The following is a 25,518-nucleotide window of genomic DNA, read 5'->3' on the forward strand; positions in this document are numbered from 1 at the left end:
AGATGGTACATTATCAAATACCACTGTTGTACATACATAAAAAGGAAGATAGAACAATAAATTGGTTAAAATATTCCTGAAACTCCCTCCCATTCTGTGTCTGATGGCTGTGAATCAGTGTCTCGACTCAGAGGCATCAGTGTCTGTGTTTTTCCATATATATCATCCTTTATTCCATCAAGAGCATCAGTGAAACAGCATTTCTTTTTTTTTTTTTTATTTGAGAGAGAATGAGATAGAGAGAGAGAGCATGAGAGGGGGGAGGGTCAGAGGGAGAAGCAGACTCCCCGCTGAGCAGGGAGCCCGATGCAGGACTCGATCCCGGGACTCCAGGATCATGACCTGAGCTGAAGGCAGTCGCTCAACCAACTGAGCCACCCAGGCGCCCCGAAACAGCATTTCTTTTAAAGAAGCCACTCCACTAATGCTAAGATTCTAGGATATTTTCCAAGTTGCTAATACCCATTCTGCCATTCTGCAAGTTTTGAGACTGCTGCTTTCATGATCTCACCAGAAATCATGTGATCAAGGAGAACATCCAAGTTAATGCATGTGCAAGCCACGTCAGTGTCTGCTGCCTGGCCAATGGCCAGTGCAAGGTGCTGTCAATGGTATAAAGACTCCCAGTTTCAGAGTTGTTAAAACGTGGAAATATGTGCATCTAAGGGTTGATGTACAAATGGTAGACAGCCCACATTATTACAGGTCCCTCACTTAGAAAAAACAAGTCACCATAAAATTATTTGAAATAGTGAGCTTGTTTAGCACATTAGAAAGTATTTGAATAACCCCTCTTTAATCTGTATAAAATGAAGTGTACTTGTATCAATCACATTTTCTTTCTTTTACACCAACAGGAAATGGTAGGCTGAGTTTTAGGCTAAAAACAACTTGCCCTAAGTGAAGGAATGGTTTTCTTCAGTTCTATTAGCATCCTACTCACAGAGACAAGTTGGTGCCATTTGAAGATACTTGAGACCTGCAGCCTTTTCTTGCCAAGATTTGTTGTTATAACATAAAAATCAAGCAGCAGCAAGGCTTAAGAGTTTTACAAGAACAACTTCCTTCAATTTTAAGTTGAGGGCACATTCAGCTCAAAATCAGAAAAAAAGGAATCTTATAAAAGTATGATGAACTTACTAACATGTATTTTCCTCCCAGTACTCTTTTTTTTTTAATTGAGATATACGCTATGTAAAATAAAATGCATAGGTCTAAAACAGTACAGTTAAATGGCATAAACTCATGTAACCACCACCCCAATCAAGAAATAGAATAGTTCTAGCATAACAAAAAAGTTCCCTGGGCCCCCTTCAACATAATGTGGTCTTTTAACTTAAATCATGGGTCAACAACATATTAAAGTATCAACAAAAAAGAAAGAAAAGAAAAAAGGAGAAATGAAACTTCTTAAGTGATCATGAGTTATAGGGTGAAAAATCTGTTTTGTAACAATCTTAATTACTATGGCTATGTTGTTATATATAACTACCCTGTCTTCAAGTGATTTCGTTATTTTTAAAATGATTAATATTTTTTTTTAAGATTTTATTTATTTATTTGAGAGAGAGAGAATGAGAGACAGAGAGCATGAGAGGGAGGAGGGTCAGAGGGAGAAGCAGACTCCCCGCTGAGCAGGGAGCCCGATGCGGGACTCGATCCCGGGACTCCAGGATCATGACCCGAGCCGAAGGCAGTCGCCTAACCAACTGAGCCACCCAGGCGCCCTTAAAATGATTAATATTAACCTGAATAGTAAATAAAATGTATACCCTAGTCACACACACACACACACACACACACACACACAGGTGGAAATAGGATATATTTTTAGCCAGGCTGGATCAGGTAGCATGTGGTGTCCCATTTCAATTTCGGATATAAACACTATATAGACTTACCTACCACATGACTTCCAGACTTAGCCCAGCAGTCTCAAAACTTTATATTTTGTAAATAATTACTTAAAATTTATTTTTTCTTTGTACACAACAAAGTGAAGTGGCAACTGTGGGAGACTATTACTGAAATGTACAAAGTTACTGTAAGGTGACAATATACTTCTCCCTTTCACTCCCCTGTATGAATCCATGGGACTTTAGTAGGAGTAATTCACTACTTTTTGCCCATTTGTACTTTCTTCATTACTCCAAATGTAATTCCAGTAAAGACATGGGTAATAATCTGCTTGCTTAATGTTGATGTGTATTAACATGTTCAAGGGCTAATAAAATCTGGTCAGAATCAGAGTAGAGGTAATAAGAAAAAATGAACCACAGTCTATTTACTTTGACGCTGTAACTGTGGGTTCACTCATTCTTGATTTATTCTACAAATATTGAGTGCCTTTTATATGGCAGTCACTGTGCTAAAGTTGGAGGTACAACCAAAGATAGAATAACCAGACAGAGTGGGGGCTCAAAAGTTGTCCACCCAACAAGGAGTCAATCACTGTCCACAGAACGAGGACAAGCACAATGTCTATTACTCACTGCATGAAAGTCATACCCTACTGGGGTTGTAGACACATAAGCAATTACAGTACAGTTTGACAAGTGTGTAAATATGATAAGTGGTGGGGAAATGTAGGAAGGGTCCTCAACTCAGACTCAGATGGAGGGGTGTGACTCAGATCTAAAGAACAAGTAAGAATTCACCAGGTAAAGAGCTGGGAAAGTAGCTTATAAGAAAGGAGAAGGAGATGGGACAGAGTATTTGGTAATATGATCCCAATAGTAGGAACCCTGGCCATTGCTTCTTCTTGAAGTATAATGTTCCTTTTAAAATAAATGAAGCTATCAGTGAAGAAATTACTGGCCAATCAAGGTTTCAAAGAGCAATGAGAATCACATAAATATAGCAGGATTTTATCTGAAACAATAGACCAAGTATTCTAGATCTACCTTTCTATTCTAAGATAGTTTTATATTCCTAGGGAGAGACAGAGACCCTTCCAAGTGATAAAAGTGCCACAAAGGAATTTTTTTTCCTTGGCTTGATTTTTCTCTCCACTGAAAACAGAATGAAACAAAAAAGTGAAAACAAAGGGAAATACAGAAACCCTACCACAAAGGGACTATTGTCTTGATCCAGATTGTGTTAGAAAAATTGGCAAACCAGTGCTTCTCTGTTCCAATTGCTGGGAAACATCACCGTCATTACGAAATTCTTGAGATGCAGGCAGGCAATTTCATCTATTGCCATGATTTCAACAGGCTGCTGATTACCAAATGAGTTCTCTCTTAAGACCTGTCTCTCCCACTACACTACAACTTCCAAGAGGTCTGTGTCAAAAGTCATAGTTTCCTCGGGGCCTGGTGTAATACTTGGCACATAGTAAGGTGTTCAATAAATGCTTGTTGAATGAAAGTAGAGATTTATTTTTCCAGCCCTCTTTTTCTCCAGCTTTCCTCCTTGTACCCTATGATGGGGAAACTCAAACATGATGGCCAAACCAGAATTCCTTGGCCTTCTCTGACAGCCCTCCATTCACCTGGCAAGACACTTACCAGCTGGCCCCAGGAAAGGCTGATGTCTCTCCCAAACTGGATTGGGAGCTTCTGCAGGATGGTGACTGTGTCATATTCAGTCATCGTCATGGAATGCCTGAGATCTCATAAAATCACTAGTATATAGTAGGTGCTCCATAACTCTGCTGAATAAGGAGTTGTATAAAGAGTTTATAAAGTTTGCAGTGAGTTTATTTGTATCAACAAATATGCATTGCATTCCTAATTCACTAGGCACTGTTTTAGATGTGGAGGATACAGAGGTGAACAAGACTGATAAGGCCCCTGGCTTCACGGAGGTCAAATTCTGGGGGAGACAGACAATAGACATGTCTGATTCTGTTTTTGATGTTTGACTGCTGCCAGCTTTCAAGCCCCAGCCCTCCCTCTTCCCTTCTGTCCCGCCTCTGGACAAGTGGGTGAGAAAGTCTGGGCACTCCCTCCCTTGTTCAGACCACAGAAACCCCAGCGATGCTGGGGTTTAGAATTCTAACCCTGGCCCCACCCCCTAACCACAATGAACACCAGAGCCATTCACCCCTGACTTCAGTCAGGCCATTTTGAATTGCCCTATTCTTCCCAGAAAGCCTCAGCATGTGAGCAGTAAACCCTTTTGGACCCTTCTGGTACATGTGTGTCCTCATCACTTTGGACAGCTGAATCACTTTGGTGGTGCTGATGGGGGACTGATCCTGTTTTCTGTGGAGCAACCACAAGACACAGGTAAACAAACAAGGTGATTTCAGATAATGGTAAATGTTATGGGAAAAATAAAACAGGACGAGACAAACAGTGAGGGGTGGTGGCAGTCAAGGGATGGGGAAAAGGTGAGCTCTACAGAATTATGTATGTGACAACTTAATCTCTTGACTAAAACTCCACTTGATGTGGTGGAGACTACCAGCTGCCTCCCAATATTTTCCCTTTCTCCATAATAAGAAAGGAATAATAATAATATTTCATTTTTTCTTCCACTTTTAGCTGGGTACATGGCCTCCTAGAATAAAAATGCCATTTTCCAACTCCTTAACTGGGAGTGGTCATGGGACTAAATTCCAGTCAGTGGGATTAGACTGAGTCCCATTCTCCTGACCAGATGTAGAGTTGGTGGTTGGAGCTCCAGGGACCACCCTGGAGTATGGCATGACAGTGGGGACCCGATGCTGTACAGAGCAAAGCCACGGAAGGGAAGAACCATAGGTCCCTACGTTGCAGAACACCCCAGCTCTGCCTGCCTCCCTCCACTTGAACCTCTAAGACAAAACCCCAGTATCTCGTTAAAGGTGCTGAAGTTTTAGGTTTTGTGCTTTTCTCACCTGTAATGGATCCTAAACCATACATTTATTGGACATACCACTTTCGAACCTGTTATCTTCTGTCTCTTCATACCTCTCACCAACTCTGTTTTCTCTACTTAATCCCGCTTCTTTTCTTCTTTTCCTTTCCCTCCTATTTCCCCCCTTTATTTCTGTTCTTTTCTCCTTATTGAGCATTATGCAAAAGTCAAATATCTTGACCTATTCTCTATTGAATATGTTTTAAAAGTAACTTATTATAGAGAATGTAAAATACATAAAAATAGGCAGAATAAAATACCAAATCCTTCTGCACTCACAACTCTGCTGCACCAGTTTTTAATCTCTGATCAACTCAGCCACATCCATACTCCAGCCTCTCGACCCTTTCTACATTATTTTGAAGCAAATCTCAGATCTCATGTTATTACTCAATAAAGTTTCAGGTCTTTCTATTGCTTCAAAAGCAGATGAAGCTACATTTTTCTTCTAGAAATAAAGCCAAATTATTAACTCATGTTTTTCTTCACTTCATAAAACTCATCCTTTTCATATTATCTTCTTAAGTGTTCACCTTCCTATTTCCCTGCTCTGTGCCCTCCCCCATTCCTTTTTTTTCTCCCTCATTCCCTTCTTCCTCCCTCTTTCTGTATCTAATACATCTTTTGCCTACAGGCCCCCCCCCCCATTTTTTAAAAAAGGAAATCCAGGTCTAATTTTCCCAGTCATAGATGTGGTTCTTTGATATACCTACCTCTTTCTATTTTCAACCACTGAGAATCTATTTTGCCAAAATGGCAGGGTTTCCTCATTTATAGTTCCTTTATGAGTTTGAAAGGAAGTATTTTTAAAAAGTCACATAGTTCCCAAACTACCCTCCCCCTGTCCCCATAATAAAAATTGGCTATATTAGTAGTATACTGTGACAAAATATAATTAATGAAAGCAATCCAGTTACAGCAATAACCCAAATTAAGTGTTGGATGTTATTTTAATTATACAAACTCTAAAACCCTACTGATACCGAAGACTTGTTTTTATAATATTGATAAGGCCTTGAACTTTTATGTCATTGGACCTGGGCCATGTAGATGTTTTCCCACAAAACAAGCTGGAACTGTTTTGATATCACTCATGCATAAGAATCAAGCATGTTTCTCATAGGCAGAATGTCACCGATCTTTTGGAGTGAGTACAAACTATTTGGACATGGTGGAGGCAGATCTTGCCGCCAAATGGTATGATTGCAGAGTCACTGTCAAATTCTCATATTTTATTTGTTTTTATTTTGTTATCTTGGTGAAAAATCAGTTTGTGACTTTTCACACTTTAATAGAACAAAAAGAACTATGACCAACTCACCGGTCTTTACGTACCTTTGGAAACAGACTATGTTCCTATACATTACAAACATATTTCTTCTCTGGGAAGTTGTGGGAAGTTTCGCGTGTTACTCCACCCATTGCTTTCAGCTATTACATTGACCTTCACACCAATAAGAAAATGTGGTGAAAGAATTTGTAATTGTTGCTCGTTGTGTTTACTTGTCTAACCTAAATCTAAAGTCTTTGAGAGCAAGGGCTTGTTGCTTTCATTTCTGTATCTCAAAACACTCAGCTTGTAGGGTCAGGCCAATCAACAATCAATGTGTGTCCAAGAACATTTTATGAAATGAGTAAATAAGAAACTCTTTAGGAGAACCAGTAGCACAGCTTATTGAAGTTCAGGTTCATTTCACAAGTTGGCATTCAGTGCCTCTTTTGTTCTTTACTTAGTGGTTTTCGCTTTTTTAATTCCAGTTAGTTAACATACAGTGTTATATTAGTTTCAGGTATACAATACTCTTAGTAGTTCTTAAAAAGTATTTTTACTTTTCTTATAGTCTTAACATGATCATTTTCCTTATCATGTCCCACTACTTCAGTATTCTTAGCTTTTTTGACATGATACTAACATTTAACCAACCTCTGCTAATACTCTTAAAATTGTGTATTCTTACTTCTATGCCCAAGTGGGGTTTGACTTACATTTTCAGATACAGTGTGAGTATTTAGGTCTACATACTACCCAGTGATAAAGTGAGTAGAAGTATTTTCTCAGAAAAGCTAAAAGAACTGTTTCCTGAGCTAGTGGTTTTAACTGGAGGTCAGAGATTTAAAACTTCTCCTCCTTATGGTCTTGGTAAAACAACTGTTTAGAAAAGTTGCATGTATAAATAATATTCTAGCAAATCACACACTGTTTGAGGAAGAATTGGAGAGGGAGAGGCAGAGAGACCGTGTTCTAACTAGACATTCATCTACATGTCTAGACGTTCATTCCACATTGAAATATTTAGACTTTTCAGTAGCCTGTGAATACAAGAAAATTTCTTACATTAAGGTAGGGTTTAGATATTTGACACGTAGCTGATATTTTCATAGTGCGAGAAATATCAAGCTGACATTATGCTTTCTCTGTGATGATTTCTTCCAAATGTCAGAGAGTAGAAACTCATTCGAGGGATTTCAGGGCCTTAGGATAGTGTCAATTTAAAAGACATTCACATGGACTCCTTTTTTATTTAAACATGCTAAATGGAGGATGAAAAGCAGGTTAAGAAATCAACGGAGAAAGGAAGAGCAAAGAAGAAACCTATTGACAAGAAAATTTTAAATAGATCGATGGACTCTTACATCAATTTCATGAAACCCTAGCTGACAGCAAGCTTTGTGATTGCCTCCTAATATTTCTGACAACTGGAGTCTTGCTGTTCATATTATTTCACTCATATCAATTATGTTGAATTTGGGAAATTAAAAATAAGATATGAACTATTTGATTTTTTGTAGACTATCTTAAATAAGTAAGTCAAATAACCAATATTTGTATTTTAATACTGACATTGGACTTCAAACTAAAATCAAATAACTTAAGTGATATTTTAAATTAAAAATTTATTCTTTTGTTCACCAAACTCCTTAGAAGCTAATTATGAACCTACTGAACTGCTATTTTGGAAATAACTCAAAGAAATTTTAAAAATTATTATTAAACAAATTGGCCACATTAGAGATAATTATGAGTTTAAATAAACCTTTGTCTTTCCCAATTATGTGCACAGCAGTGCTCTTAATTACTTGGGGTCACTGAAATCCCATGGCATCCTGCGAAAAGCATTTCTCCTGCAGTCTATCTGGTTAGATTTCCTTTCTTTTTTTGGAAGCCAGCATCTTTTTCTTTTTAAAATCTCTTTTTAGCAACAGTGGGAATGATGTTGAGCATGGTAACATGGATTCAGAATCTTAAAATCAGCCCCGTTTGTTGTGACTTCTGTAGGTCAATGACAGGAGTCACTGTGTAGCCATCTAAGTTCTCTGATTTATCTTACAAACTTATTTCTGATACAAAGAAAAAATTGTGGAACCTCAGTGAGCTAGACCAGCCACTTCTTGGGGCTGCAAAATTTTAAATTGTTACTTAGAAAAACAAAAGGACAAGCTAAACACGCTGACTGATAGAACTATCACAGAGGATCATTGTAATCTTGTTCACTAAATCAAAGCTGGAACAGAATGGATTGATAATTCTGTTACCCATTTGGTATTGCTCAAATTCTTCAACTGAAGTGCTGGATTCAAGGACGATCATTCCATTATTAGGCTTTAAGAGCCGCACTGTTTTGTATTGCATCGAATATCACAAAATGAGTAATATTGAAAAGCTAGACTTTGCTACGTTTATACACTTGATGTACCCCCCAAGGCCAAGGAGTCTGGGCTGCCCCCTGTGAAGACAGGAGACAAATGGGGAAGGTTAAGACGTTGCTTCCAGTAGCCTGGCGCATAGCTCCCCACAAGGTCCAGAGCCACCCCAGTAACATCCTTAGAATGGCAGGACCTGCAGGTCCTAGGCTTTTGCCGGGTTAAGAGAAAGAGGTCTCAGGAATCCGGCCCTGGTCCAGAGTCCCAGCGCCAGTCACAGCTCAGCATCTGGGCTTGTTACTGCCCTGGGCCTTTGCCGGGTGTCTCACACTGCCAGAGTCACTAACAGCTTCATCGGGACAGAGTATCTCCTGCTAACTGCAAGGTCCCCAACACCTAGTTCAGTTCTGAGCCGGACCAGGGCTCACCTCCTCACTGGTCACTTTCCTGCTTGTTTTTGTCTTCCTAACCGTCAAGTTCCTTTCGCCCAGTCTGTCCACCCGGGCAGTCCAGGGCCAAGTCTGGGCGGGAATGGTGGGTGTTCAAAGCCTGGGCTAAAGTTAGGGGATTTCGGGCGTCCCGAGTCTGCGAGCAGGAGCTTCTGGGCGGACTCCTAGGCCCCCGTCCCCGCCCGGGGCGGCGCGCGAGGGAGACGCGGGGCGCCCCCCAGTGGCCGCCCGGCCGCGCCGCTCCGGGCCGGTAGGGGCGGTGGCGGTGGCGGCGGCGGCGGCGGAAGGGGAGGTGCGGCGGCGGCAGCGGGGCGGCCATGGCGGAGCCCGCCCGGGAGGAGCTCTCGGCCCTGGCAGCGATTTTCTGCGGGCCCGGCGAGTGGGAAGTGCTGAGTCGCTCAGGTGACTACCCCCGCGAGGGAGGGGCCGGGCGTCCTTCCTCCCTCCACCGGCACTGCGCTCCCTGCCCCGGGGCCCACCCTCGCGGACCCGGCTAGTTGAGGATGGAACGACACGCAGCGGGACTGGAGATGTGTGGGAGCAGGCGGGAGAGTGAGGCGACCCCCTCCATCGTGAACAGTGTGGCGGCGCTCCGCAGGGGACGGAGACCGCAGCGCCCAGGCCGGTGCGGCTCGCCGGACGGCCCCCGCCTTCCGCGCCCCTCCGGCCCGCGCCCGCCCCGCTGCCACGGGCCAAGCGCCGGGCCCTGCGCGCCCGCAGCCCTGGTCCCGGAACGCACTCCACCCGGCTTCCCGGGCCGCCAGTGTTGACTTCAGGTCTCACCTTGAAAAGAGGCCTGTCCTGACACCCCCCGTTTAAACCCAACTGCCCCAAATTGCATTTTGCCCGTTGTAAGCTCTGTGCATTATTCCTTCAGGGCACTCAACCACAGTTTTAACTCTCTGGGCATTGAGTGTGCCAAGTTGCAGGTGGGCGGGGACCCTGTCTGTTACGTAACCACAAAACTCCGTGCACCTAGGACAGTGCCAGGCATATGGTAGTTAGTAAATGTTTGTTGAATGAATCCTTGAATTGGCCCAGTGCTCTCTCCGAACCTTTTCTCAGTGAGGTTTCCTAGTTGATAGTTCTTCTTTTGCGTTTTTCTAGTCCGCTGAAAGGTGGCTGTCAACTAGAGGCTCTTGGGGGCGCGTTGATCTAACTCACGTGTACTGATTCCCTGTAAACACTGACAGGGTTTCAAAGACACTGCCCATGTCCTCTGGGAACTTAGTCTAGAAAGGTTCTTTTGGCTATTTTTTGATAATAGTTATCAAAACTTATTCTGTCCCTGTCTGTGACTTCTATTAAGTAAAAACCAGAACTGCACTTCCAATTTTCACTTAGCTTTTAAATACATTATGTAAATTTTTTGGCATGGGATTTAGCCTTCTGTTATGTTTCAGCAACTATTAAAATTGCCTTTCTGACCATAAATTGGTTGACCTTTAAGAAAGTAGTCTAAAAATATTCTGGGTGTTGTGAGAAAACCATCTAGGACTAAGATGAGTTTCATGGTATCATTTGGTTGCTTATTCACACAGGAAGCCAGAGCTGGGCCTTTTCATGTATTCTTGCATCACCTGTGGTCATGTGACCACTGTTCTGAACCTGGCACTGTGAACCAATTCGGGTAATGGAGCTGCTTCCTTTTCAGTGCCTAGCCTGTCTTGCATCTTATATAGAAGCTGTCGTTGACAATCCATATGAAATAATTTATTTTTAGTGTTTTCTTGTCACCCCCCCTTCTGATTGGATAGCATTCATAATTCTTCATCATCTTACTCACTGTCTCCATGTCTCTACTGATAATTACTTCTGCCTGAGGCAGGCTGTTTAGGAGATCATCAGTTTTTCTAAATTCTTTCATAATGGCTCAGTTGAAATATCCTGGAAAAATGAACATATGATTTCCCATCACGCCTTAAAAAGGATGGAGTGGTAGTGAGCCGGGTCATGAGTACATAGCTGTGCATAAGATACTGCTGATGGGTCAGAGAAAACTTAAAAAAGTAAGCATAGAAAGAAAGAGAGCAGTTTCTTAATAGCGAGAACACTGTGAACCCTTTATCTGCTGTTAAATTGAGCATGACTTTCAAGCCATGCCTCCTAATTAATTTAATTCAGCATTCTGGCATCAATAAGTAATTGAATTATAAAAGAATTCAGTGTAACAACTTAGGACATTTTGTTGCTGAAAGGTTCATTGGAGAATAGAACAATTCAGTGATTGAAATAGCGATGTTTGATGTTCACAACTGGGAATTAAGGGTAAGGTAAGGCCTTCTTTAATAGACCACAGTAAACATACAGCGGGCTGCTGCCTGTCGTTCTCACGGTCACTGTCAGCCTGGGTTGGAGGATACAAGATTGATACCAGAACATTCTTAACACCATCAGTTCCATTCTGGCCTCCCTGCAAATAATGCTGCTTCTTGTTGCCCCTGGAATCAGGAGAACATTGTGGGACATTGTGGGTGGGATTGTACTTCTGGTATGAGGTTGCCCAGGAAGGGTTAGGCTGCCAACCCAAGGGTCAACCATAAGAGTGAAGAGCTTGACTAATTGGAATCAGTTAGGTTGGGCTAATTTGTGCTGGGAATTTCAGGGGACTTAAGCACATGGCCTCGTTATAGTGGTTATAGTAAGCTCATAGTAAGAAGCATCAGGTATAACTCTCTCTTACGGGTGCAAATGATGTAAACCCCCACATTGCTGTCTACTATGGAGTGCTGTGGGTAGACCAAATCAGAAATATTCTACCCCTCCCTGTACAGTGCAGTCAGGCCAGGTGCCAGGTTTAATGGGGTCACCTTCCATGTACCTCATACTTCAAATGCATCTTACTTGGTGAGGGGTACTCTTAGCTTTGTTTTATAGAGAAGTTAACGGATGCTCAGGCCGGTTAAGTAACTACCAGACACCAGAGTGTATGGACACTTAGATAGAGATGGGGTTGCTGCATGAGGAAAATAATTCTTAGCAAGGATAACACTTGTGAAAGAGCAATAATGAGCACCCAGAGAAAGGAGATGTGTCTCACCCAACTTATGTTCTGAGTAATTTTGAAGGGGAGTGTGTGGGCATTCATATGTGTGCACACCTATCAGATAGATGAAATTGATATTGTTATAAATCCTTATTTTCCTGATGAGATAGTTAAGGGTCACAGATTATATTGCTGTCGTCAGTGCTCATTCTATGTGGAGTCGTATTTCTGGAAATTATCTTGTGGATCAAAAAGTTGTAAAATGGGAGGTATGTAAGACTCAATATCATATAATATGTTTGCACAGTAGCTTCAGCGTGAATTTTTGTCTTCTGCTAACACTCATGTTCAGATTGGATTGGGCCCTCTTGCAAAATGAATCATCACTGTCACCCACTGACCCCTCTAAATCTGCTCAGCTGTTTCCTGCTGATTGTCAGTACTGTGCTCACCTCTGTAAAACCAATTCAGCCTTGAACTTGACTTCTAAAGGATGGGATTGCCACTTTTAGCTTCACTTATTTTTAGTTTTCCTTTTGCTTTTTTTCTCTAACCACATTTTAAACACATATAAAAATCCAGCCATAGCATAAAAACAAGCACGAGTGGATGCATCCTTGTGGTGAGCTGCCTGGGAGGAAGAGGAAAGAAAGCCCCATGTAATGAAGTACAAGAGGGGATTGGGTGCTGCTTCTTGGTTTTCTGAACAAAGGCTTACTTTGAAGATATCTAAAAATTGAAAAAAAAAAAAAAAAAGCAAGTAAAAGGAAAGTCAGTTGTATATGGCTTCTTAATGGGCTCTAAATAAATCTTGAAGAACTCATTCTATTAAATTGTTTACATTTTCCAATGTCTTCTGTTATTGGACAGCATTCATTAAGTTCCTATTGTGTGACTATGAAATAGGGGAAATCCTTAAAAATAACACTGCTGTGGAATTTGGGGTTCAGTTCAGTTTCTCTAGTTTGAAACTTTGTTGTTTGGTATGTTTTAGGTGTATAATTTCTTTCATGTACTTATAGGGAAGAACAAGGTCTGAAACCTATTTTAGTTAGTGTTTTATTTATGAAATTGATACACTTATTATAAGGCAGGGTGACTTAAAAAAAAAAAAAACAACTAGGGAATTTTTATGTGAATTTCAACCAGGGGCAAGGCCTACATCTTTTGGTAGGATCTTTGGATTAAAATAGTCTTGGAACTTAGGAAAATTTTAGTTTTCTAGGGCAAGCATAAGTTTTCTGGGGCATAGATGTTTATTGACAATGATGAATTTGTGAGTTAAACTTAATAATGAGTTTTTTGAGGTCAGGGAGGGGCAAAGATTAGCATGAGATTTAGAGCAGATTATTTTTCTGTTAATCACTCTTTCTAAGCTGTTAATAGTCTTAAAGCAGATAGAGGCAACTTTGTTTTTTTGTGTATCTCTTTTTTAATGAAAAAATCAGATTGACGGTACATGTGGTTATATGAAAAATTCTGATGTGAGAGAGAGCCAGTTTAATTGCATGTACAAACTAAAGCAGATGTGAAAGCAGGGTAATATACATACTTCTGGAGTTTTAGGGAGAAAATGAGTTTTTAAAAGAATGTATAATTTTATTACCACATTAAATATCAGCAGAGTGGGGTTGTTGTTGGGCTTTTCATTTTCCTATAGAGATAACATCATTTTGTGTAATTTTAGTTTGCAGCCCCAGTATGTGTGTGTCTGTGTGTGGGGGGGAATGGGCAGGGAGTCGCTGTCTCTGAGAAGACCAATTAGGAAGAATGTTAATCCTTCCCAATTCTTGAAAAAATCAAAGCAACTTTTCTTCTAAACATATAACTAATAATTTTACAGTTTTCTAAGGCAAAAGTAAAGATTTCTCCCATTGCTTTTTTTTTTTTTTTTGAGAGAGAGAGAACGTGAGGTGGAGAGAGGGAGAGAGAGAGTCCCAAGCAGGCTCCACACCCAGCATGGAGCCCAACACAGGGCTTGATCCCACCCCCCTGAGATCATGACCTGAGTTGAAATCAAGAGCTGAACGCCCAACCAACTGAGCCACCCAGGTGTCCCTCTCCCTTGTTTTCTATTTGCTGACTAGGACCAGAAAATCACTAAGAGAGAAAAATACAAATTCGTCAGGATTTGAAAGGCCAGCTCAATAGCATTTTCATACTTTCTCCCTGGACTGCCTGTTTCTGTCAGTTGGTTACCTGCACTGGGGAGGAATAGGTGGGTACTTATATGGCAGAGATTGGAGAACACTGTGGGTTTCAGAGTTTTGATCAGAAAGGGATTCTTGCTTGAAGGGAAAAGCTTGCCTTGTGGACACAAGTACTATATTAGTTTCCTGTGGCTACTATAACAAATTTCCAAAAATGTGGTGGCTTAAAATAACACACATTCTTTCTCTTGTAGTGCTGGAGGTCAGAAGTCTGAAATCAGCTTCACCAGGCTGAAAGCATGTGGTCCCTCTGGAGGCTCTAGGGGCAGAATCCACTTCTTTGCCTTTTCCAGCTTCTAGAGCTGAATTCTTGCACCCCTTCGCTCATGGTCCTCTATCTTCAAAGCCAATAGCATGGCATCTGACTTCACTGATTACATTGCCTTTTGTGGTACAGTTTCCCTCTGCCTTGCTCTTATAAGGACACTTGTGATTACGTTTAGGGCCCATCTCAGGATCCTTAACCTAATCACATCTGCAAAGGCACTTTTGCCATGTTCTGGGGATTAGCACATACACATTTTGGGGCCATTTTTTAGCCTATCACAGGTAGCAAGGACTTCTGTACCTGTGAGCCCCATGGTTACAAGCTAGTGCTCAGACTGTTTAACTGTAAAATTTAAAAGTTTCTTATAACTTGTAAAATTATTTCTTGGTTGTTGTCTAAAAAGAAACTTTTGAGATATTCCAGTGGTGAAGAAAATAGTTCATTAGGTTCAACCATAATAGTTCTGGTATGAAAGTACCATGAAATAAGTTCAAAGTACCATGGGAACCATAAGACAGATTTTAGAGATGTGATGTTCGTTGAATGATGAATAATATGAATATATGAAGTTCTTCAGAAGTTATGCCTCCCCTATGAAGGAGAAAGTGGGCTCCCTAAAGGATTTCTGGAGAGTTTATTCAGTCTTTTGGTCATATGTTGTCTGTAGGTATTTATGGTGCCCATTTCACATAGTGAAGTGTACTGATCTAACTGACATATAGGGACCCTATTTAATAATAAAATAAAAAAATAAGGAACTGGGTGGAAGAAAGAAGGGTTTTGAGAAACATGATGGATTGTAGAGGAATGTACTAAGTTAGGTCTGGAAAATTTTTCTTTATACAGTACCCATTTTACTCATGTAAACACATTTTAGTTGTATCATTTTAATGTGGTCTTCATAATGGTTGCTATCTGTGTTTCAGGGTGGTGTCTTAAAATAGTAGTACTTTGCATCTGATACCAAAGAGTCTATTAAAACAACAACAAAAACCTTTTTGTAGCATATGTGTTTGGTCCCGTGTGAATCAACATCTGTAACAAGAGCTTTTATATAAATGGAATCAGATGGCTAGACAGCCATATTAATGTTCTGTTTGGTTCTTTCAAGGGGGACACAGTCAGGTTCCAGTTGTTGAGGCTATTGAGCAGCAATCCAGGTATGAAAATGAGGAAGGTTTGCCTGCCTCTCTCGTGAAGGAGGATGGAACAAGGGCATGTGGTGAAAGAAGTAGGGGTAGAGAGAGGCAAGTTAGCTTCAAAGAGATTCGTCTGCACCCAGTTCTGTTCTACTCTGCTCTTCTGATCTGTGTGCTTCTGCCCCCTGCAGAATGAATCAGCCTGACGTTTTATCAACTTTTTGAGAAGTGGGGTGAAGCGGTGTGGAACACATCAGAGGGGTGAAGTCGAGCAAATCTGAAAGGGAGCAGTGTTTCATCTCCTAGCCTGTGTGTGCTTCCCTCCTCCTCCTCGTGGAGCCAGAGAGGGCTGAATTGATGTCCGTCCCATTTTAGTTCATCCTGCTACCTTCATGTTACACTGATACTAATACATTTGAAGTCAGAAAAGAGCGGGGCCAGGCAGTTACTGTCTCATGCACAGTCATCAGTTTCTCGGGCCCTGCAGCCACACAGCATTCCAGTGTTTGCTTTGACTTGGTTTTGCAACACGATGACCTTCCTTGGACGCGCTGTGTAACTTTTAAATTAATCACTGATCTTATAGATATGCAACACTCTTTCTCTGAATGTTCATGTGAGTTTATTTTGAGTTTCCAGAATTAGAACTAAGTGAGGGTAGAAAAAAGTTGTGTGATGAGAAGCCGTTCTGGTAAACCTGAATAAAAATGGGGCAATGGTGAATGTAAATGCCACAGAAGCCCTGGGTGCTGGGATACAGGATTCCATGAGTATATGTGTATGGTTGAAGGAGATAATCTGTAAATCAGGGCTCTCTTGGGATTATGTGTCTCCTTTGTAAAGTAACTCCAGTTCTCTCATGAAACATAAATTGACATCGGAAACGAAAATTTTAACTTCTTAGTGTGCCATTCAAATTGAATTATGTATAGCTAATCATTATTTTTGGATGCTTTCCAGAGACAGATGGGACCGTGTTCAGAATTCTCACAAAAGCTGAAGGACTTACAGGTGCGGATGTACCTTTAGAATTGGTGTTCCATTTACCACTCAATTACCCTTCGTGTCTACCTGGTATCTCGGTTCACTCCGAACACCTGACCCGGGCCCAGTCCGTGACTGTGAAAGAGAAGTTACTTAAGCAAGCAGAGAACCTTTCGTCGGAACCTATGGTTCACGAGCTGGTTCTCTGGATTCAGCAGAATCTCAGGCACGTCCTCAACCAACCAGACACTGGAAGTGGCAGTGCAAAGTGTACTTTTGCAACAGGCACGATTGTGGATGATGGGCTGTGGCTAACTCTTGTGCATTTAGATCACATGAGAGCAAAGACCAAATATGTCAAAACTGTTGAGAAGTGGGCTTCCGATTTAAAGCTGACAGGAAGACTGATGTTCCTGGGTAAAATAATACTGATTTTACTACAAGGAGACAGAAGCAATATCAAGGTGCCAAAAAGTTTAATGTTGAATATGAATTTGGCTATTTTCTGCTAAAATGGTGTGTCTGTAAGTGTGTTTTGTGACAGTGGGACAGATTAATCATTAAGATGTTAATGGATCTCCATTTTTTAAAGAATATCTCTATTTCCTAATTACAACTACAAACTTGCAAAGCTTGAAGAATAAGTAAATTATATCTTAAAAATTATTCCACATAATGAAAGGGATAGGTCATTAAAAAAAAATCTCTGTGGTGTGTGAATGTTTGTTTCTCTAATTAGCTTTGCGCCTCAACTTTGTAAATGTGCACTAAAAGTTTGTGCATATTTGTATCTCATCCCTCAGGCACAGCAAGGTGTCTGTTTGTGGGTAGTGTGTAAAAGTTTTAACTTTTTGGCGGTTAAAAACACATCCTGACACTTTAATTTGGCTTCTGTAACACCTGGAAAGCGGAGCTGGTCCCTCGTAACCAGGATTTAGTGTTAGTGGAAGTAGTAGCTTCCTTAGGCTGTCAGCTTGTCACCTCCTACCTAACTGTTGCTTTCCACCTGACTTGTCTCAGCAGCTGCTTTCAAAATCATCATCTTCTTCAGGTTCTCCAAGTTCGCATGCTCAACTCATCTAACCTGTTTTATGTGGGACCAGACGAGGAAAGCTGCTTATTAATATTTTAAATCTTGAAAGCGCTACAAATCACTTAATAGGTTTATGCTTTCAAATGGGTTGGGTCAAGAATACTTACAATTGAATTTATTCAAAACAGACTTAGCTTGCACAACCTATAATCTGAAAGATTTGTAGAATAACTACCTAGCTTTTTCAGGATGAGCGCTTATCACAATACTTATTTGGCATTTGGTTCACCAGATTCATGCTGGCGTTGTAGCATATAGATACCACAAATAATTAAAGTTTAATTTAAATCTTGGTTTGAGGTCTGACCAAAGAACCAGATATTGCAAGGTGATCTATAGTATATCTATAAAATTTGACATTTTGGGTAAACTCCTGACTGACAAAATGAATACAAATTAATTTCCTTGTTCATATTTCCCTAAAAGGCTCAGATTTTTCTTTAAGCCAGCTCAGGAATGTTAGGCTAAGTGCAGCTGTTTTGCAAATGTTGTTACTCAGGTTGGATCCATCAATTAATTAACAAGTACTTATTCGTATGACTAGAACTTTGCTAATGTGCAAAATTAGTACTTTTTATTTAAAGAGTTTTTTCCTTTTTATGAGCTTTCCCTAAAGTGCCATTTAATGTAAATATCTCTGTTAAATTTTTTAAGATTATATATCAGGATTGAGAATTTCAGGTACATATTTATAGATGCCATCCAATTTGGAATGGTCAGTGCTGTGTGCCTGTTAAGTTCTTTCAGACACAAAAGTAGTCATAATACTGCCACTAGCTGGTACTATTAATTGTGCCATGGCAATGTGTTGCCAGGCTGACCTCTGAGCACTTTGCATGTATTAACTCATTTAATCATCACAGCTTCCCGTAAGGTAGGTGCCGTTCTGAGTACCATTTTGTGGAGTAGGTTCCTGAGGCACAGACGGCTTAGCCTGGAATCAGATCTAGTTGGCCTCGAAGTCCAGATTTAAACCTTCTACCAACACATTCTGCTGCCTGGTATAGGAAGACACTGTAGCCCTCTTACTGCTGGATTCAGAAAGAGAGTACTCTAGGCAGGAAAATAAGCCTGCAGGTTCTTGGCTCCTTTAAAACTAGGACTTGGAGATTCAGAGTAAGATATGTATTTAATGTACTGATTTATCATTTAGGAGTACCTGATTCTTCAGAAAACCTCCAAAGTAGATGTGGACTCAAGTGGAAAGAAATGCAAAGAGAAAATGATTAGTGTACTGTTTGAAACAAAAGTACAGACAGAACACAAAAGGTATAATTTACTACTATTGCAGATGGAAAAGTAACTGAATCGATAATTATACTCTGACAAATCTAGGCATATTCATGAGTTTCTCTTGTATAATGCAGGTTTCTGGCATTTGAAGTCAAAGAGTATTCATCGTTGGATGAGTTACAAAAGGAATTTGAAACTGCAGGACTTAAGAAGCTTTTCTCTGAATTTGTGCTCGGGCTGGTAAAATGAAATGAAAGATAGGAATCTTAGTAAGACAGCAGTGGTGTTTTGTTTTGTTTTGTGTTTTACAGTGGGTTTGGGGAATGGCTAATTGAAATCCTCATAAGAAAACAAAGTTTCTCTGAAGCAAAATGATAGACACCATTCTAACTTCAGGAAAAAAAAGCCCATTTTGTTTATGGACTATTAAACAGTAAAAACACCCATGTATTCTAATTTTTGCCAGTAAAGGCTAGGTTCAATAGATGGAATGTTATTGAAAGATAAATATAAAATGACGATGGTAAATGAGCCCTTGTGATTATATAGAGGATTTGTTTGGAACTGTGCAATTTTCTGGCCAATTTTCTTGTAATTAAATGAATTTTTTTTTTTAAAGATTTGTTTTCATGTTTACTTTTTTCATGTTTACATTTTTAGCATTTGATCACGATTTTCCCCCATTCAGCTTATTATGTCTGATGTTTTAAGTTGAATGTTAAGAAAAATATAACACTGATTTCTTTGTGAAAGTGCATAAACTGTTAGTTTAAATACAAACCAAAGAAGTTCTATAGAATGTGATTTTTGATCACTTTCTTTGGGGTCCTAGATAGCATGGTACTTGTTAGTTGTAGGATTAGAGAGTCAATTTAAATTAAAATTCTTATTATTTTTTGTGGGGGCAGATGGAGAGGGAGAGAGAGAATCTTAAGCAGGCTCCATGCTCAGTGTAAGAGCCCAACATGGGGCTTGATGTCACGACCCTAAGATCATGACCTGAGCCAAAATCAAGAGTCAGATGCTTAACCAACTGAGCCACCCAGGTGTGCCTTAAAATAATTTTTGGGAAAACTTACCTTCTGGTTTTACAAGGGGAGAAATGTTTCACATAAAATGAACTTGACTTGTTGGATGGAGGAAATGATATAGAGATACTATTTTTTATTTCTTAGGAAATCTGTTAAAGTGTGATAATCTTAAAATATATTTATTATGACCCAAGGAGAGAAGAAGCCATAAAATGAAAGCTTGTATTACAATCTGTAACAAAAGTGTAAGGAGGCATTTATGTTTGAGAAAGGATATTTGTGTTCATAAAGCCAACTGTGCTTCCAAAATAAGGGGCCAAGTGATGGAGGAAGGGCCACGCAAATCCCTCTCCTTGCAATCTGTGTAGTACAGTGGTATCATTATAAAATCATAGCTGATGGGAGACATAAGTGAGGAAACGTTGCAGCATGTGGGTAGTGTTTCTTGACAGTGCTTCTCTGGGACCATGGTGGTTCAATCTGATTGTCTCACTTTCAGGCACCCTTATAATTAAATTATACCTACCTATTGATCATCTTATGGGGTTCTAATGAGAAGATTTTTGGTTCCTTTTACCTCATTCCCGGGTGTTTATGATTTTTTCTTGGAGAACTGGTAAATGTAGTTAGGTTGTTCTATGGGAACAGCATATGGCAAGGAGAAGCTAGGCTACTGGTATGCTAAACTGAAAATAGGCTTGAAAATTTGGGGCTGGTCATTATTACTGCTTCATTTGATTTACTAAGCAAGGAGATTAAAAGTTATTGCCATCGAGGCTGTCACAGTAGAAGTAGTAGGGGGCTGGTCTGAATTTTATCACAACAGAACTGCTAGTCCTTTATTTTACCTTGAATCTTCTCTGCTCAGGTGTTTTCCATACCATGCTTTGTGGTTCTCCTCCAAACTTTTGTCTTCAGATTTGACCCTCTACCCCTAGAGAAGAACTTGAATCAGGCAAAACTGAATGTTGGTAGTGACTTTCTCCAAATTAATTAAATTTCTATTTGCTAAAATTATGTTTAAAAAGTATTGGTTATGATTACTTTCATGGATGTTTACATCTGAGTCTTTCACAAATATACACATCAGAATGCAAAACTGACCTTGACAGTGTTAGAGACTTATATAAATTTAACTTGACCATCTCTGAATAAAAGAAAATTTAAAATTATATGCAAAAAGTCTTTAAGAGTCTTTTTTGGTATTTTATTAACTTTAGAAGAAGAGAATTGTTTCCATTGATATTTTTGCCTCAAACTCTGATGCTTTCTTTTCAGCCTGAGGTACTTATGAAAAGATAATTAGGACTTCTGGAAGAAAGAAGAGGTGAGGCCAAGGGCTGGGACCCCTGAAGGACTACACTGTAAGAGTAAGACTGAAGTGTAAATAAACTAATTGTCCTAGTACTATAGCTAAACTTTGAGGATTCTGTTAGGTCCAGAAAGTCTTAAACTTTGAATTTGGATTAAAGTAGTCCATGATTCTAATGCCCCCATATCCTCCAAATCTTTGGAGGAAGATAACATTATCCTAGGTGTCAAATTTTATCTATGAGTAATTTTAAAATTCAATATCCCGCAAATAATCAGAGATAATTGGACTCATGAAGAGGGATACTATCAGGGAGAAACAACAGAAATAACAGACAATAGTAATAGACCCACAGGGACTCTACATGCTGAAATTATTAGACATAGATCATGGAACAGTTATGCTTAGTATGTTCTAGTAGACAAAAGCCAAACTTGGAACTGGTATTAGAAACTGTAAAAGGTGATATGGTATATTTGTATTTGAAAAACAACAAAACAAAAAAACAAAACAAACAAATTCTAGAACTGAAAAATATGAAAATTAAAGGACTGGTTAATGAGTTAAAGCCCAATTAGAAAATTAGAAACCAGCTTAGGTATTTCAAACTGAATTTAAAACAGGAATTGGTTAGAAAGCTGGAAGAGCAAAAAGGAAAAGGAACGGGACTGGATGACAGAAAAGAAAAAGAGGGGAGGGTGATGCCGTCAGAGTTCAGAAATTGCCAAGAGTGTGTACCTGCTGTTGTAATTGGTCCCAGATCTGCTCACATGGTGCTGCCTGGACCAGAGCTAAAGCTGCTGATAGGTACTATCTTTTGTCTGTTGGAATTGCCACTTGGTACCACTACAGCAAATGCCAACAACTATCATGGTGCTGGTACCTGTGCTGCTTTCAGATCTTCCAGCAGTTCCTCCTATTGACCAAACCCAACAGGAATCCACCTGGCAAAGAAGTCTGGGAGATGTAGTTTGAATATCCCAACCCAGAAGAACCACAGAATATAGGAGGATGAGAGAGAGAGAGAGAGAGAGAGAGAGGGAGTGTGTGTGTGTGTGTGTGTGTGTGTGTGTGTGTGTGTGTGAAGTGAGAGGTGAGAGACCCGAGTACCTATAGCAAGTAACCAGCACAATCTTCCCTTTTAGCTATTAAGCATTCCCACATACTCCCTACCCATATTTAAATTTCTAGACAATTATTATGCTTCCATCCATGCAGATTTAACTATTTTTTGTACAAATGAAGAGATTTTCACCTTTTCCCCCAAAGGGGGAGAACTAAAGTCCCATCAGTTACTATTATACTCACTGGTGTTAATTCTAGTTCAATTACAATTCCACAATTCCCCCTGGATATTCTGTAAACCCAAAGATGAAACTGTAAAGTTCACCACCACCACCATCTCTTATATAACTTGAGGGAAGGAAAGGGAAGAACTTGAGGGAAGAGGGAAGGAAAAATAGTTAATATATACAAAGATATACAGAACAAGCAATGAAACAAATTTTCATGAGTACTTTGGTACTTATTTCTACAACTGGTCAGGAAACTACAGCTGATATTTATAACTTCTTCCTCTACTGCATTCTTTGCTTTTGGTCAGTACTTTCACTGGTCAAGGCTCTCTACCTAGTATGGTGGCCAAAACTTCATTTTGGAAGGATCTAACTCCTCAGTAGTTGAGTTGCTTATTAACTGTGACTATTGAACAAGAAATATTAAGAGGCAACCCAAGAGAGAAGTCCCTGGGCTCCTGACATAGTTCTTGTTGACCTCATTGTGTATCAGTAACCCAATTTTGCTGTGATAATCAGGATCAATCACCCCAGCCATCATGGGAACCTCTTTCTTTGCTTGTTGGTTTAGTATCATAAGGAGCCTAATATATTCAAGTGTCAATCTCAACTTCTAATTCATTTGAACCATTTTGTGTCCCCTGGTAGAAACATTCTTTCCATGGGAACTAACTGCCAAACCAGCATAGCCCAAGTTTACAGAGATGGGAATAAAAAATTCTGTGAGTGGATTATTAAATATAATATGGGCAGAAATCCATCCTATTGTTATTCCTTGATTTCTGGACCCTTGTATTCTGGCAGTGGGACAAATACATCTTATACTGATCACTGATTCAAAGTATTTTTTTTATCTTGTATGATAGCACCTCAACCTTTCAGAGTTTTGTCTCCCAGCTGGCCAAATAACAGTCTTTTGTAGGTCATTATATTACTTTATAAAGCTAGTCAACTTCTGGGTGATTTGGTACATGGAAAGACCTATGAATTTCATAGTCATGAGCCCATTGCTACATTTCTTTTATTGTGAAATAAATATTTCATTTAGAAGTTATATTGTGGGGGCACCTGGGTGGCTCAGTCGTTAAGCATCTGTCTGTGGTTCAGGTCATGATCCCAGGGTCCTGGGATCGAGCCCCGCATCGGGCTCCCTGCTCAGCCGGGAGGCTGCTTCTCCCTCTCCCACTCCCCCTGCTTGTGTTCCCTCTCTAGCTGTCTCTCTCTCTGTGTCAAATAAATAAATAAAATCTTCAAAAAAAAAAAAGTTATATTGTGCTCTCACAATGTCTATAATATTGGTTGTATTGGTAGTAGTATAGGAATTCATATCCAAAATAAGTATTTTATGAAGACAAATTGCTGGCCCTTCCACTAGAGAAGAGATCCAATGTGATTAGCCACTAGGCAGCTGGTATCTCCCAGGAAGTGAGGCCCTACTGGTGGCTCAGCATTGATCTCTGTTCATAGCAGGTTAGGCTCTTGGCAGTGATAACAGCAAGGTCAATATTGGTGAGAGAAATTTTATGTTGCTGAGCCCATGTATAACTTCCATCCCTGCTGCCATATTTGCTTTGTAGAAAAGCCCACTGAGCAAGCACTGGGATGCTAGGGAAAGAGAGTGACTGATGTCTACAGAATGAGTCAACCTGTCCATTTGATCAATGAAGGCTTTCTCCACAGTGGTTGCCCTTTGATAAACATCACATGGGACACAAATATCCTCATATTTGTGCTCATCCCGAGGGGTCCATTCACATATCTCTGCCCCAGATCTCCTTGTCATTAGTCTTCTGATCTCATTCTTTCAAAGTGACTGATTCCCTGGCCAATCCATTAGTCACTGCCCATGAAATACTGTAGATCTACACCATGGACATTTCTTTACCTAGACAAAGTAGACAGAAGTACTACTCCAAGTTCTGCCCACTGAGAAGATTTCACTTTCACCTTTCAGAGACACTGTAGACTGGAATGGTAATTGCTGAAGCATATTGTGAAGAACCATCCATATCCCACGCCTGAGTTCTTTCTTCCTCAGTTAACAAGTTATGGGTACTCCCCATGACACCAAGAAGAAGCTGTGCAATAGTTGCTATAGGCATCTGAGCCACTTGATCATGTAGCTTGCCTGAGCCTTCAGGACCTGCTTGAGCTTGATCTTGTACACATCACTTCATTGTACATACTCAAGATTTCATGGATGAAATAATACCCATTTCATGATATAGGTAGCTCGGGTCACATGGTCAGTTGGTATTCCACAGTCAAGTGTTCAATCTCATCCAAGATCTAGGAACAAGCTAGGAGCTCTTTTTCAAGAGACTGGTAATTATACGTAAAAGAGAGCATGGCTTTGATTTAAAACCCCAAGTTCAATTGTGCTTGTGAGGGGCTCTACATAGCATCACCACAGGCCATAACTACGTTGACCTTCACTGGGTCTTCTGGGTTGCAAGGTCCACACAGCAAGGCAGCTCGTACAGCAGTTGGGATCTGTAGCCTTTTCTTGCTCTGGGCCCCACTCAGAACAGGCAACTCCATGGGTTAATCATCAAATGGGGCAGAAAATCACATTCAAATACAAAATATATTGCCTCCAGGATCCAAAGATGCCTAGAAAGCATTGTACTTTAGTGGCAGCTGTATAAAGGGAAGCAACATGGGATATCCTGGGATATACCTGGAAACACTGGAGCCCTAAAAACTTCATCATGCTGATGGGCTTCTGAATTTTTATGGGTTTTTATCTCTCTCTTTTGGATAAGGTATTTAGAGTACTTGCTACCTTCTGTTCACCAGGTCTAATTGGCCTGATGTTCAGAGGGATGTTAAAATGAATGAAGTCCTTGAATACTGAATTATGACCCAGAGCCAGAGAGCTGACATAGTCCCAAAGTAAAATACAGTCATGAAGTCAAAGTGTCAGGTTGTGCTTGCTAGGTAAAAACAGACCGCTTCTAGTGGGCTTTACAAATTGATATCGAGAAAAAGCATTTGCCAGATCCAGAGCTGGATACCAAGTACTCAGGGC

The 25,518-nt window shown here is 40.2% G+C and overlaps 1 protein-coding gene across 1 annotated transcript; it reads left to right on the plus strand.

The window, feature by feature from the left end:
- The first annotated feature begins 9,223 nt into the window (after positions 1-9,223).
- On the plus strand, positions 9,224-19,467 carry RWDD3 (RWD domain containing 3). Its single transcript, XM_006727865.3, has 4 exons — positions 9,224-9,338; positions 16,500-16,987; positions 18,770-18,885; positions 18,984-19,467. Exons 1-4 carry the CDS (start codon positions 9,254-9,256, stop codon positions 19,096-19,098), a joined length of 804 nt encoding a protein of 267 aa, XP_006727928.1. The 5' UTR covers positions 9,224-9,253; the 3' UTR covers positions 19,099-19,467.
- Positions 19,468-25,518: the final 6,051 nt, after the last annotated feature.

Source organism: Leptonychotes weddellii, chromosome 4 (genome assembly GCF_054177405.1).
Source record: "Leptonychotes weddellii isolate Sample4059 chromosome 4, ASM5417740v2, whole genome shotgun sequence".
NCBI lineage: Eukaryota > Metazoa > Chordata > Mammalia > Carnivora > Phocidae > Leptonychotes > Leptonychotes weddellii.